The sequence below is a fragment of the Aulonocara stuartgranti genome (genome assembly GCF_965226115.1).
Source record: "Aulonocara stuartgranti genome assembly, chromosome: 3".
Taxonomy (NCBI): Eukaryota; Metazoa; Chordata; class Actinopteri; order Cichliformes; family Cichlidae; genus Aulonocara; species Aulonocara stuartgranti.
Window position 1 is genome coordinate 42,799,138 of NC_138941.1, and position 14,409 is coordinate 42,813,546.

The 14,409-nt window shown below is 40.7% G+C and overlaps 2 protein-coding genes and 1 long non-coding RNA gene across 3 annotated transcripts in view; 2 read left to right on the forward strand and 1 right to left on the reverse strand.

Moving 5' to 3' along the window:
• LOC309703065 (uncharacterized protein) overlaps nt 1-14,409 on the forward strand; it is a gene marked incomplete at its 3' end in the record, with an annotated part of 90,347 nt that overhangs the window by 59,293 nt on the left and 16,645 nt on the right. The gene's annotated exons all lie outside the window — the stretch shown is intronic.
• Nucleotides 6,246-13,895, reverse strand: LOC309702792 (syncytin-A-like). Its single transcript, XM_082527420.1, has 3 exons — nt 13,290-13,895; nt 8,144-8,987; nt 6,246-8,022 (listed from the first exon to the last, which is right to left on the reverse strand). The coding sequence occupies exons 2-3, from the start codon at nt 8,194-8,196 to the stop codon at nt 7,134-7,136; spliced, it is 942 nt and encodes a 313-aa protein (XP_082383546.1). The 5' UTR covers nt 8,197-8,987; nt 13,290-13,895; the 3' UTR covers nt 6,246-7,133.
• On the forward strand, nt 8,981-13,885 carry LOC309702813. Its single transcript, XR_014275740.1, has 2 exons — nt 8,981-11,027; nt 11,121-13,885. It is a non-coding gene; the product is annotated as an uncharacterized lncRNA (long non-coding RNA).

Sequence of the window (14,409 nt, forward strand, 5' to 3'; positions counted from 1 at the left end):
TAAACTAAACTAAACTAAACAAAACAAAACTAAACATGGTTTAAAGCACAAATGTTAAAACTACATTCTTCCTGTTTCACCACTTACAACATTCATATAACTGCTGTGTTTGTGGCTGTGCTGTATCCAAATATTTAACCTTCCAAATGAGTTATTATCATCTGTTTTTACTGCAGCTGTTCTCACTGAAAATATTTTATGAGAATTATTTGTGTTATTATTTTATGTTAACAATATTTAAATAAAATAATTGTTTTTCACACTTAAAACAAGTCTTGGACTTTTGTTCTCCTCATTTCCTCTTTAACCCTCAGTCAGCTCACATATGTGTAATGAAACTTACTGTCTGTCTGTTATTGGTCAGTTTAGTCTGTGTGTTAAAGGCCTTTTCATAAAAATCTGGTCAGACCTTGTTAAGTTGTTATTTCTGTGTAAAAGGAAGGAAGCAGAGAGAAGTTTTAAAACCTCTTTGTTTCCTTCTCAGCTCTTTGGTATCTGCTGTGCTGCTGCTTCACTCTCTCTCTTTAAAGAAAGTTGTAGAAGTTTTAAACTCTTTGTTTCCTTCACAGCTCTTTGGTATCTGCTGTGCTGCTGCTTCACTCTCTCTCTTTACAGAAAGTTGTAGAAGTTTTCAGACGTGTCACTGCTGGATGTGAGGATGGGAGCCACTTTGCTCTGTGAGCTGGGCCTATTCTGTGAGTACATCACTGACTTCTATTGTTTGATTCATACTGATCCATAAACATGTTTTAGTAAGAAGAACAGAGCATCAGTCATTTGACCATTTCAGGTCATGTGATCAGAGGACTCTCATGTTTGTTACCAACATGGTTGTTTGTAGACTGGATTAGATTTTAAGATAAGATAAGATAAGATAAGATAAGATAACCTTTATTAGTCCCACACGTGGGAAATTTGTTTTGTCACAGCAGGAAGTGGACAGTGCAAAAGTTATGAGGCAAAAATTAGAATACAATAAGAATAAATACAGTACACAACTGTACAGAATAGAATAAAATAAAATACTATATACAGTAGAATAAAATAAAATAAATATACAATAAGATAAAAATAGAATACAAATACAAATACTATAAACAACTGAGTAAAAATACAACGATGACAGAAAGGATTATTGCACTTAGTATTATTGCATATGTATGGATGTGTGTGCTTGATCAGTTAAAGTCTTTGTTGTGGAGTCTGACAGCAGTGGGGAGGAAAGACCTGCGAAATCTCTCCGTCCCACACCGTGGGTGCCGCAGTCTCCCACTGAAGGAGCTGCTCAGTGCTGTCACAGTCTGCTGCATGGGGTGGGAGATGTTGTCCATCAGGGATGACAGCTTAGCCGCCGTTCTCCTGTCACTCACCACCTCCACTGGGTCCAGAGGGCATCCTAGAACAGAGCTGGCCCTTCGGATCACCCTGTTCAGTCTCTTCCTGTCCCCAGCAGAGATGCTGCCGCCCCAGCAGACCACGCCATAAAAGATAGCAGAAGCCACCACAGAGTCATAGAATTTCTTCAGGAGTGGGCCCTCCACTCCAAACGACCTGAGTCTCCGCAGCAGGTACAGCCTGCTCTGCCCTTTCCTGTAGAGGGCGTCTGAGTTATGAGTCCAGTCCAGTCTATTGTTGAGATGAACACCAAGGTACCTGTAGCTGTCCACAGCCTCAATGTCCATACCTTGGATGTTCAGTGGTTGCAGTGGAGAATGCTTGTGCCTGCGGAAGTCTACCACCAGTTCCTTGGTTTTACTGGCGTTGATCTGGAGGTAGTTCAGCTGGCACCAGTCCACAAAGTCTTGGGTCAGACCTCTGTACTCCTTGTCGTCCCCATCAGTGATGAGGCCGACTATTGCAGAGTCATCAGAGAACTTCTGCAGGAAGCACTGGGTGGAATTGTGGGAGACGTCTGCAGTGTAGATGGTGAAGAGGAACGGAGCCAGAACCGTTCCCTGTGGGGCCCCCGTACTGCAGACGACCCTGTCCGACACACAGCCCTGAGTCCTCACATACTGTGGTCGGTCGGTGAGGTAGTCCAGGATCCAGGTAGTGAGGTGATGGTCCACTCCAGAGTTCACCAGCTTGTCCTTTAGAACCGAGGGAAGAATGGTGTTGAAGGCACTGGAGAAATCAAAGAACATGATTCTCACAGTGCTTCCAGGGGTCTCCAGGTGAGCGAGGGAACGATGTAGGAGGTGAATGACGGCATCATCCGCTCCAATGCCAGGCTGGTAGGCAAACTGAAGTGGGTCCAGTGATGAGCTTATTAGGCGCCGAAGCTGAGCCAGGACCAACCGCTCCAGGGTCTTCATCAGGTGCACTGACTCAGATCAGAGTGGAGCTGGTTTAGTTTATCTAAGAAAGGTTTGTTTCTCCATCAGTGATAATTTGATGCTTATTACATCCTAATATAAAATGTAACCAATCATAGAAGACACTGATTAAATATTTAACAGCAGTGATTAAAGCCAGTGCTAGATTTAAACAATTTTTAATGCAGACTAACAGTAAACTGCTTCCTTAGTCAAGGTATAAAAGAGTACTACACTGATCCTACTCCTTATTAAATGAAACTTGCTTCCTAAAGGAAGATTAGAGCTCGTCCAGCCATAAATAGAGATTTTTTTTAAACTCCCAGTAGGCAGGTTTAACTTCAGCTTAATGGTGTTTGCTGTTGAAGACATGTGAATTATTTCCACCTTATATTATATACCACCTTCTAGAGAAATTCTTGTTGAGAGAAGTGACCCATTGCAATTTGTCAATGACATCACTTTTTGAGATTGTCAAATACATAAAGGAAATACTGGGGAGATCATTTCCCTGTTGGAAGCCAGTCGTTCATCTGTTGCCCAAAGAGGATGGACTGTACCGTTTTTAGGACACTAATGTTTTGTTATCACCATGTTTTGTTATCACCATGTAGACTGGATTCTATTTTAGTGCACTGACTCAGATCATAGTAGATGTAAATCTCCAAGTGTTTTAAGGCGCTTGGTAAGAAAGCGACTGCACTTTAAACCCTAGTGGGATTGTTCCTTAAGAAGGTCATTAACTCACCAAAAACAACTGTGGGAGCAATCATCAGAAAATGGAAGACATACAAGACCACTGATAATCTCCCTCGATCTGGGGCTCCACGCAAGATCTCATCCCGTGGGGTCAAAATGATCATGAGAACGGTGAGCAAAGATCCCAGAACCACACGGGGGGACCTGGTGAATGACCTGCAGAGAGCTGGGACCAAAGTAACAAAGGTCACTGTGACAAAGTGGCTAGGACAGAATTCATTTGCCATTTGTCACTTGCGTATATTGTTATTCTGTGTTCTGTTATTTTACAGTCAGCCATAATGCTTTAATTTAGACAGTGCTGGTGTAACTTCTCTTAACACACAATATCCCGGGTTTTGTTTGTGGTAGCAGTAGTTACATTCTTTACATCCATGCATGTGTTTTAAAGCAAACACTACTAACCATCAGATCATCTGAATTTTCTTTTGTTTACAGGCACATGTCTAGTAAATTATGTTTCTTTATGTTGCTTTGGTTATACTTACCATGGTGTCCATGTTGTGCATTCAGGTCCTGTATGTGAGACGGGTGTATGGGAAGGGCCGCCCACTACTTCCTGTTTATATAGGGTCATGAGGTCAATGATTGGATCACTGGGTGTAACCAAATGGAGGGTTTTTCATTTTGTATAGTATTGTTTGTTTTCTTTAAAGTAGCCTTTTGAGTTATATTGTATGCAGTGTTTTACTTTACAAACCATTTAGTTGAGTAAATGAGTTTGTCAGTTTCATGCATGACTTTATTCCTGTTCTTTGTTTAGAATTGTATTATTTGGTTTGACCTATTTTGTTCAATGGTAGGGACTAACGAGGTCAGGTGTGGGCAAAGTCTTGTATAAAGCCAGTGGGATTTTTGCATGCCTGATTGATTGTTTTATGGTAAAAGGGAGATGCTAGCAATAAAGTATGCTTAAAAAGAACTTCAATTGTCTGCTAATGCTATTTACTTATCACCTTCCTTGCTGCTTAAGTTATGCTACATCACATCACATCAGTAACACACCACAACGGCAGGGAATCAAATCCCGCAGTGCCAGACGTGTTCCGCTGCTGAAGCCAGTGCATGCCCAGGCCCGTCTGAAGTTTGCCAGAGAGCACATGGATGATACAGCAGAGGATTGGGAGAATGTCATGTGGTCAGATGAAACCAAAGTAGAACTTTTTGGTATAAACTCAACTCGTCGTGTTTGGAGGACGAAGAATACTGAGTTGCATCCCAAGAACACCATACCTACTGTGAAGCATGGGGGTGGAAACATCATGCTATGGGGCTGTTTTTCTGCCAAGGGGACAGGACGACTGATCCGTGTTAAGGACAGAATGAATGGGGCCATGTATCGTGAGATTTTGAGCCAAAACCTCCTTCCATCAGTGAGAACTTTGAAGATGAAACGAGGCTGGGTCTTCCAACATGACAATGATCCAAAACACACCGCCCGGGCAACAAAGGAGTGGCTCCGTAAGAAGCATTTGAAAGTCCTGGAGTGGCCTAGCTAGTCTCCAGACCTCAACCCCATAGAAAATCTGTGGCGGGAGTTGAAAGTCCATGTTGCTCGGCGACAGCCCCAAAACATCACTGCTCTCGAGAAGATCTGCATGGAGGAATGGGCCAAAATACCAGCTACTGTGTGTGCAAACCTGGTAAAGACCTATAGTAAACGTTTGACCTCTGTTATTGCCAACAAAGGTTATGTTACAAAGTATTGAGTTGTATTTTTGTTATTGACCAAATACTTATTTTCCACCCTGATTTACGAATAAATTCTTTACAAATCCTACCATGTGGATTCATGGATTTTTTTTTTCACATTCTGTCTCTCACAGTTGAAGTGTACCTCTGGTGCAAATTACTGACCTCTGTCATCATTTTAAGTGGGGGAACTTGCACAATCGGTGGCTGACTAAATACTTTTTTGCCCCACTGTATATAATGTTCTTCCTCTACACCCCCCCCCCCCCCCCCCCCCCCCACCCAATTTTTGCACATGTCGAGGAGCGTGTCAGGCTACATTTCACTGTGTGTTATACTTGTATAACTATGCATGTGACAAATAATAAAGAACCTTGACCTTGACCTTGATATATATATATATATATATATACAGAGAGAGAGAGAGAGAGAGAGAGAGAGAGAGATTAGTATGCTTTGAGCATTTGCTTTTCTAATTATTTGCTTTGTTTTCATTTTCAGTTCAAACGCCAAATGACATTGTGCTGCGATACAAATCCCTCCTCAAGACATTTCCAAAGACGAAGACCATGACCAAAGCTTTTCAGAAGCATGGGCTAGACAGGAACACTGTTGTGTCCACTTCATCAGTTGGGGAGCTTGCTATTGCGGTCCCCAATGTGTACCAGGAGCTACTGTCCAACAGGCCTAGTGGAGATACGGTACTAGCTTTTGCTAAGCGATGTGAGGCTGCAATTCAAGGCAGTGATGAAGTAAAAAACAAAATAGAAAGTATGAAGGCCGCTGGTACTTTGCTTCCAATTCGAAGAGGGAAATCTGTCTGAAACCCTAATTTGTTCTAAGTGGTTTTGTTTTTTTGAGCATATTGAACTGAAGAAAAGATGTGCAAAACCAAACATTTTTCAAAGATCTGTTCACATATGTGTTGAGTTTCCACACAACTAAGAGATTTACCTGTTAGTTTATTTTATTGTTTTTTTGTTTTTTTTTTTTGATTTGTATAAATGTGTGTAGAGTAAATAATACAGCTGTGCAGTTTCAGTTAAGGTATAATAATTTATTATATTATAATTATTATAATTTTCCTTTGTTTTATGCCAGTGGTGGATTTAGGGATGGGATTTGTTTCCTTAATATAGTTTTAGCTATCTTTAAAGGGCTTGTATATAAGTTTAGCAATGCTAAATAACTGTTGGTGCTTTATACTTTTTATAGTAATGCCTAGTAATACTTAGAAATGTTTGTTGATCATAAATAAATGTTGACATGTTTTAAACTTTACAACAAAACTCTCTTTTGTCATTTATAAATGTTTAGTAGTCATAAATAAATGGTGTCATGCTTTACACTTTACAATAAGGCTCCCATTTGGCATTTATAAATGTTTATTTGTCATTAATAAATGGTTTTATGCTTTACACTTGTTGGGGGAAAACTCTGTAAAAGACCCAGGAGAAATAAAGACACAATGAGACAAAGTTACTTTCTTTATCAAACGTGTACACGGGTGAGCTGCTAAGAACAACTCACACCATGCACAGTGGCTTGGTAATTTTTATAGGAAAGACAGTGAGAACAGGATAAGAAAATACAAAACAAATAAAATAAACAACTCCATATGTGGCGCTAGTCTCGTCAGCAGAGAGCTGGGAGAAGGCTGTGAGAGATAAAACAATCTAAAACAATATGTCCCAGAAACAAGATGTCTTTGCTGGGAAAGTCTAAAAAGATCATTCTAAACTAATCTAACCATAGGCAAAGGGCAGACAAAAGGCATCTTTGTACATTTAAAAGAAGGTAAAGAAACATAGAATCATTTTTCCTGTAACATTCCCTCCTGTTTTAACTTATTTTAAATGTATACAACAATTGTCTATGAAGGTTATTTATTAAGTATCTTAGGCAATTTTTTTAATTTCCAAAATTTTCAAAATGTCAGCATAGCAGAAATGGCAGTCATTTGGTCTAAAGAATAAAACAAAGAAAATAATAAAAGAAAAACATAGTAAATGAAAATCATAGTAAATGAAATAACAAGTGGAATAAACAAGAAAAAATAATAAAACTAAAACTACAAAAAATAAAAGGATGAAAACTAAAATGAAAACTTTGTATTTAAAAAAAATGATGAAAACCTAATATGTAAAATGAAAACTTCAAAAAATACAAGGATGAAAACCTTATATTTAAAATGAAAACTTACAAAAAATAAAAGTATGAAAACGTTATAAAAATGAAAAACTTTGTTTAAAAGTCAAGACTTCAAAAAAAAATAAAAGCATGAAAACTTGCATAACCTACTAATGTTTTAATCAGTGCATGATCACTTGACAAGTCATTTTTAATCACCACGTCATTTATTAGCAGCTAGTACAAGTTCTCCTCTAACAGAATTGCAACGGGATGTTGTTCTTCTTCAGGCACGGCAACATAAGCAGTCATTGTAGTTGTTATCATCTGTGAAATCATTACTCTTAGGCATGGCAACACACACAACACTAATATGAGCAGTGCTATCATGATGAGACCTAGAAGAAAAAATGGCTTTGCTACAGCAGCCATCCATGAACCGCTGAACAGCCAGTCAAGCCAGCCTTGTGCTGTAGCTGCTCCAGGTGTGTGGTCAGTGACATATTTTTGCAGAGCGGTCAAATTCTGCAAAGCTTCATAAATGTCTCCTCCAGTTTCGTATCCATCAGGGATAAAAGTGCAACATGTTTCCCCGATCAGCTTGCAAACTCCTCCTTGTGATGCTGTTAGCAGGTCTAGTGTCAGTCTGTTCTGCAGCACCATCGTTCTGATGGCCTGCTGTTCTCCTGCTAAGGCAGTTCCCAGGGTCTTAGTCAAGTTGATGTGTCGTAGCAGAGCATATCGGTTGATTTCCACATGATCCCGCACCTCGGCAACTCCAATGCCGGGGATCAAGCTCTGTAAGAATTTCACTCCACCTCCCCAGATGCGAAACTCTCCCGGCACTCCAGTGTCCACAGTAATGCCGAAAGAATTGGGGGAGGCGATGTCCACTTCACGTCTCTGCCGGCTGCTTGGATGATGTGCAACACTTTGCATGAAGAAAACGTGATCTGATAATTCCACCAGGGCGCACAGACCTCCCCAACCTTCAGGGAGTGACAGATAAGCCTTGTTGCCACATAGGAAGTACCAGTCAGCCAAAACTCTGGTTCCTCTGCTGCTGGGTGCCGTCCGTGCACATCCTGTCTGGTACTGAGTCTTTGTTTGTAGTGGCATTCGGTAGCTGTAGTCAGAGCGACAGTTTAGGCCCATCAGCGTCGTGTCACTGGCACAGGTGGCGTTGATTGAACAGGCCATACACTTCCTCTCGTTCCTTGGTGGGCAGAAAGTGTATATGGACTTACATAGGTGAGTAGGCAGCTCCCCCACTGCCCGCGATCCATTGTTCATCACACATACTGGCAGTTGTGATGCGTTCAGTTTGTTCAGTAGAATTACATCAGGCAGTGGGTCTGAGACTTGGGGCCAGGTAAGTAGGTAGGTCTGTCCGGAACAGTTCACATTTGTGAGTGATGATGACCTCCAGGTTGCTTTTGCTGGGATGCTGTAGTTGGCTTTGGACCAAAGAGTACCGTAGCCTGGATGTGTTGCCAGGCCCAACAGGCACCAACTGCGATCTTCAGGTATGCTGTACGGCCACAGGCCAGACGTCTGTGAGGATAGGGGCATATGGGTACATGCATAGCAGTCAGTTTTGTTATTCAAGTGAGCTGTAGTGTTCATAAACTGCCACCAGAAGTTAGTGGCGTAGCCATGGGGAAACTTGGTGTACTTTCCTTTGTCATACAGTGTCTGCCTTTTCTCCATATAGCGTGACTTGTTGTCCCTCATGGAAGCAAAGGTGAGGAGCCCGGCCATGGTCAGGGCCGCTGCAGTTATTAGGAGCCACCACCTCATGACAACAGGACACACCCTCCTGTCGTGAGTAGACCCCCCGGCCAGAAAGGCTGTTCCCTCCACCGGGCGAGATCACAACAATTGGGCGAGCCTGTGTCGGCTGAGTTTAGATGGCTTCACTTACTCGCCTGCAGTGACTCTGATGGATCCAGGATGGTCGTTCCGCAATTTTGCAAGCGGTCGGTGTAGTGAGGAGGACTTGGTATGGCCCCTCCCACCTGGGTGTGCTCCAGTTTTTCCTTTGGAGCACCTTGATCAGAACCCAGTCACCGGGCTTTAGTCTGCAAGACACTGGAGAAACATCATCAGGTTGTTGATTATGTACAATGATCTCTTTGTTTTCTAACAGCTTAGACATCCATTCTGCTAATGTGTTTTCTCTGATTGCTTTGTCTATTGGTTGACTGGTAATAGGCAGTGGAAACGGCCTGCCATGAATGATTTCAAATGGAGTTAGTTTATGGGAGCCTTGTGTTAAGCGCATCCACATTTTCACTAAACCCAAACATTCAGGCCACGGCCTTCCTGTTTCTGCCATGCATTTCCTGAGCCTTTGTTTTATAGTGCCGTTAGTTCTCTCTACAAGGCCTGCGCTCTGAGGGTGATAAGCACAGTGGTGTTTTATGCTGAAACCGAGTGCTTCAGAGACCTTAGTGATGACATCATTTACAAAATGAGTGCCGTTGTCTGACCGTATCAAAGCTGGGATGCCATATGTGGGTATGAAGTGATTGCACAGGCACTTTGCTACTGAAATTGCATCTGCCTTTTTCACTGGATAGATTTCCGGCCACTTTGAGAACACGTCTATAACCACTAGGGCGTATTTTGACCCTTGACATTCGCTTAGTTCAATAAAATCCATATGAATTGTGTGAAAAGGATGAGGCGGAGTTGGAAAACGGCCTCTTTGTGGTCGCAGGTTACCCTGAGCATTATATTTTTGACACGTCATGCATGTTCTGACAAATTGTTTTGCTGAGGTTTCAAAATTTACAGTGTAGAATTTACAGTGTAGAAATGAGAGTTGACAATACTGGTCAGTCCCCCCGTTGACAAATGCGTACAGCCATGAGTCACTAATGCCGCCATTTTGTGGAGGAATTTTGGCAACACTGGCTTGCTATAACACATCATTAAGTCGTTTGTCAGAACTGCACCGTGTTTTAGCCATTTTGCCTGCTCTGCTGTGCTTGCTGCTTTTTGTTCATTTTTCAACACATCCAGTGGAATCTGATGTGTGTTTACTGCCATCAATGTCATGTTTGCCTGTTGTGCCGCCTATTTTGCTGCTCTGTCAGCAAAATTGTTGCCTGTAGTAATGAAAGAGTCAGTAGGCGTTGTAAGAGGTTGGCATACTGGTTTGCCAGTTGGTGTAATCATTCCTCTGGTTTTCCAGATTTTTTTGCAAAATGATGCACAGCAGAGAAAACATACTGGCTGTCTATATAAATGGTTATTTGTTTATCTTTGTGTATTTCACATGCGCAACAATCTCGTGTGAAGTGACCTTCCTCTCCACGGTTCTAGCAGGCGTTGTCTCTATGTTATCTGCTGTTTCTGCGTGGCTGTCTGCGGCCTTGGTGTTTGTGACTTTGCTCGCCTCTCTGTTCCTGATAGCCACCTGCGAATTAGTGTTTTAGTCTGTTGTCAACAGTCAGCCTTATTTTTAAGTTACAGAATGCTTCTCCCTTTTTTTGTTTTTTGTTTTTTTTGTTTGGGAGAATAGATGCAACTCTACATTTTCACTTAAGGCAGTTTTAGATAATTTCTAGTTCTTCAAACAATGCATGGATCTCACACATTTCAAACTTTCAAGTTAGGGTTGTTTCCCATTTATACAAATATATATTTAACTTTGCATTGCTCACAGCTCATAGCTCACAGCTCTAAACCTAGGCATTTTTCAATCATATGCCTAATCACTATGTGTCACTGTTATTCTCAAGTATTGTCACAAGTTCGTTTAAATTCGTTTCCAAAACCAACAAAATAATCAAACAAAAACAAAAAACATAAACGTGTCAGGACACAAAAGAAAAAAGAAAAATGCTGCCACCCGAACAAGGCAGAAGTCTGCATATGTTGGCTTGTAATAGCATGCAGCTTGTAACATGGTAGACTAATGTGCCTGTGTTAATTCAGCTCCATATTATTGTGTGAAGTTGCACTGGGTTGGGAGTGGTTTTGTGTGTGTCACATTTTTGGTGAGCCAATGGCTGGAATGAGGTTGGACTAATTAGAGGCAGGTGTACTTGATTGCACTGATACACTGGTCTACATATAGCCCACACTACAAACACTGCTGTGTTGTTTTGTCTCTCTGTGCAGGTATGTAATGTGATGAAATCAGATATGTTTGGGATGGATGGGTTTTGCCCTATGAATTTTATATTAAGTGTGTCGTTTTGTCTCTCTGTGCAGTCCAGGGCCTATTATATGCCACAGCCTAAAGGCAGCAGGGTTGCAGAGGCTTGAGTGACCACTGACTATATGCTTGCAGGGTGGTGGGTCTCCAAGGACAACTTCTAACCCTGTTAAAGGCAACATGTGGAGTGCAACTTGGCCGTGTGGCATAGCTGGCTCTGGCCTTGGGACTGTGTGTTTTTATACAATTCATAAGTGGGACACTGGACTGTTTTGTCTTTTATCTCTTGATATATTTTTCGTCAATAAATTATCTTTTAGAATTTTATTGACTGACATCTTTTTGCCCACGACTGAGACGGTTGGTCAGACCTAGAGTCTTTCTTCTGCTCTAAAAGAAACAAATAAATAAAAAGAAAAGAAAATGTGTAACATGCTCATCAGCTTAGCAGTGTCTACATATTTAATTCAGCTTCTCAATCCTGTAGTTTTAGCTGTTGTCTACAGGGTTTTGCTTATTGGTTGTTATTATAGGTGTGCTCTATATCTCAGCAATGTGTCATTCTAGGATGATAGGTTTCAAGCTGGTCAAGTGCCTCTATGCACTTCATTAGTTTAGTTATTCTCCGTATTGTCTTCATCTCACATGTCATTACACTGAGTTTCAGCAAACCTTAAGCTTGATGCAGACTACTGCTTAACAATTATTCACCTCACATCATAACAGATTAAGGTGCCTCTTCATATTAATATTGTCATTGTTAATATTATCCTCTTTGTCTTATATGACAGCAATGGCATATTATAATATTTTATCAGTGTGTACCACTATACTACTACTGAGCCAATTTGATAGTTAGGATCATCTTATTCAGCAAACAGATAATTTTGAATTCATCCAATCTGCGGTCACATTTGTTCTCTCTGTTGCATGGCGGACCAGGCAGTTCTATTATAATATATTATTTATATTTTATTTTGTATCCATCAAGGGCTTCAGATGACCTGCAGAATCATCCTTTTCCCAGGGTGGAGACAGTTACCTTTTCACACACTGTCCTTGGCTGAACAGTGACACAGCCTTAATATACTTTATTTATGTTATTAAAATATTTTCGTGTGAATTATTTGCTTTATATTCATTTTATACATGCTGGGCATGGTCATCATGCCAACTGTGTTTCATTGTTAATATCACTTTACAGGTTGTTATCCTTGCTATTATTAATTTCAAATACTCTAAAGATAATTTCTACTGTAATTTTCCCTTTGTTCATCTTTATTTCGTACTTTTTATATTTATATCTACTCAGTGGGGTCTGTTTTCAACCCTTTTAAACTACTTCAAACTACTGTGATCTCTAGTTTTCACTTAATAAGGGATTATTAAGTTCTTCCTGATATGGGTGGTGCTGCAGATGCGGCTGCAGGAGTGAGTGATGGTTTACTAAAAGGATTGTGGGAACTGCACAGTGTCTCGTCTTCTGGTTTTACTAAACTGGCAGTTGGATTCTGTTCTTCTGACTGTTTATATTTTGTTTTCTTAAATCTCTCAGTTTACAGACACTGTTTTTGTCCGGCGTCTGGACTTTTCTTTTCTCACCACTGCTCGTCAGCAGGAGTGAGTTTTAATTTCACTTGCTTGATTACCCATCTTATGTATTTACTTATTTTTGTTTAAGTAATATATACACGATACAGCTGCTATCACCTTCGCTGGTATTAGAGACGAGAGTGGTTGCTCACACGCCCTTCTACTTTCGGACTATTTCCAAAAGCGGTGTGAACTTTACGAGACGGAACTCGACCGTTCTCTCAACTCACCAGCACGTCAGTGAATAGCAGTAAAAGAAAAACACAGTAGGAGCAGCTCAGTCTCTTATTGGACCGTGAAAATTCAGCTTGCTCCATTAATTAAAACAATACACACACACACACACACACACATTCACATTCACAGCTTCGACGCGCGCGACCGGAACCCTTATAATAAGGGGAGCTCCCAGAGCTACTTACTCCCTAGACCCAGTCTAGACCCAGCTGGGGGAGCTACCCAGAGCTCCAAAGCTACCAGTCGACGAGCTTCCAAAGCTTCCAGTCGACGAGCTACGCTACCAGTCGACGAGCTCCCAGAGCTACCAGTCGACGAGCTACTTCCGCTATTTTAAATTCCCTGAATTCAAAATGCGCTTTTACGCAAGATTGTGTCAGTGTGTCTGTATCTACCTGGTCGGTGTCGCCGGGTCTGGTCCACCTCGATCGGGTCCCACCACCGTGGGTCGCTTTCTAAGACGTTGGCCAAGACCCGAATTTAACGCTCTTGGTCTTTTTCCACACACCTGGTGTGTGGGCTGTCGACAGGCGAACAACGTGGACTGGTCACGGAGATGGGACACGATGGAGGTGATCCGGCTGTCGAAGGACCAAGAAATGTTGGGGGAAAACTCTGTAAAAGACCCAGGAGAAATAAAGACACAATGAGACAAAGTTACTTTCTTTATCAAACGTGTACACGGGTGAGCTGCTAAGAACAACTCACACCATGCACAGTGGCTTGGTAATTTTTATAGGAAAGACAGTGAGAACAGGATAAGAAAATACAAAACAAATAAAATAAACAACTCCATATGTGGCGCTAGTCTCGTCAGCAGAGAGCTGGGAGAAGGCTGTGAGAGATAAAACAATCTAAAACAATATGTCCCAGAAACAAGATGTCTTTGCTGGGAAAGTCTAAAAAGATCATTCTAAACTAATCTAACCATAGGCAAAGGGCAGACAAAAGGCATCTTTGTACATTTAAAAGAAGGTAAAGAAACATAGAATCATTTTTCCTGTAACAACACTTTACAATAAGTCTCCCATTTGGCATTTATAAATGTTTATTTGTCATTAATAAATGGTTTTATGCTTTACACTTTACAATAAGGCTCCCATTTGGCATTTATAAATGTTTATTTGTCATTAATAAATGGTTTTATGCTTTACACTTTACAATAAGTCTCCAGTTTGGCATTTATAAATGTTTATTTGTCATTAATAAATGGTTTTATGCTTTACACTTTACAACAAAGCTCCAATTGATAGTTGTGGATATTTATAATGCATTTATGAAGTACAATTTTATATGATAAAAAATATGTTTACAAATGCTGATTGTGCTTACAGGATAGTAACTTAGTCTGAAATGTTTAATATAGCAACTCTAGATAAAATATATAGGTGAACACATTTGGCTCACTATTTGGCAACAAACCGGTCAGTTTTTTTTCTTTTTCTCACCCTTAACTAATGCATAATAAACCATTAATAATGGTTTATAAAGCATTTACAGATTAATTAATAATAT

Bases quoted from the DNA above. Each gene is read 5' to 3' on its own strand.
- LOC309702792 (XM_082527420.1), bottom strand. From the start codon at position 8,196: ATGTGTGATGAACAATGGATCGCGGGCAGTGGGGGAGCTGCCTACTCA. The intron at 8,023-8,143 runs GTAAGTCCATAT...CTCTGACTACAG, and splicing joins GGAGCTGCCTACTCACCTAT to CTACCGAATGCCACTACAAA.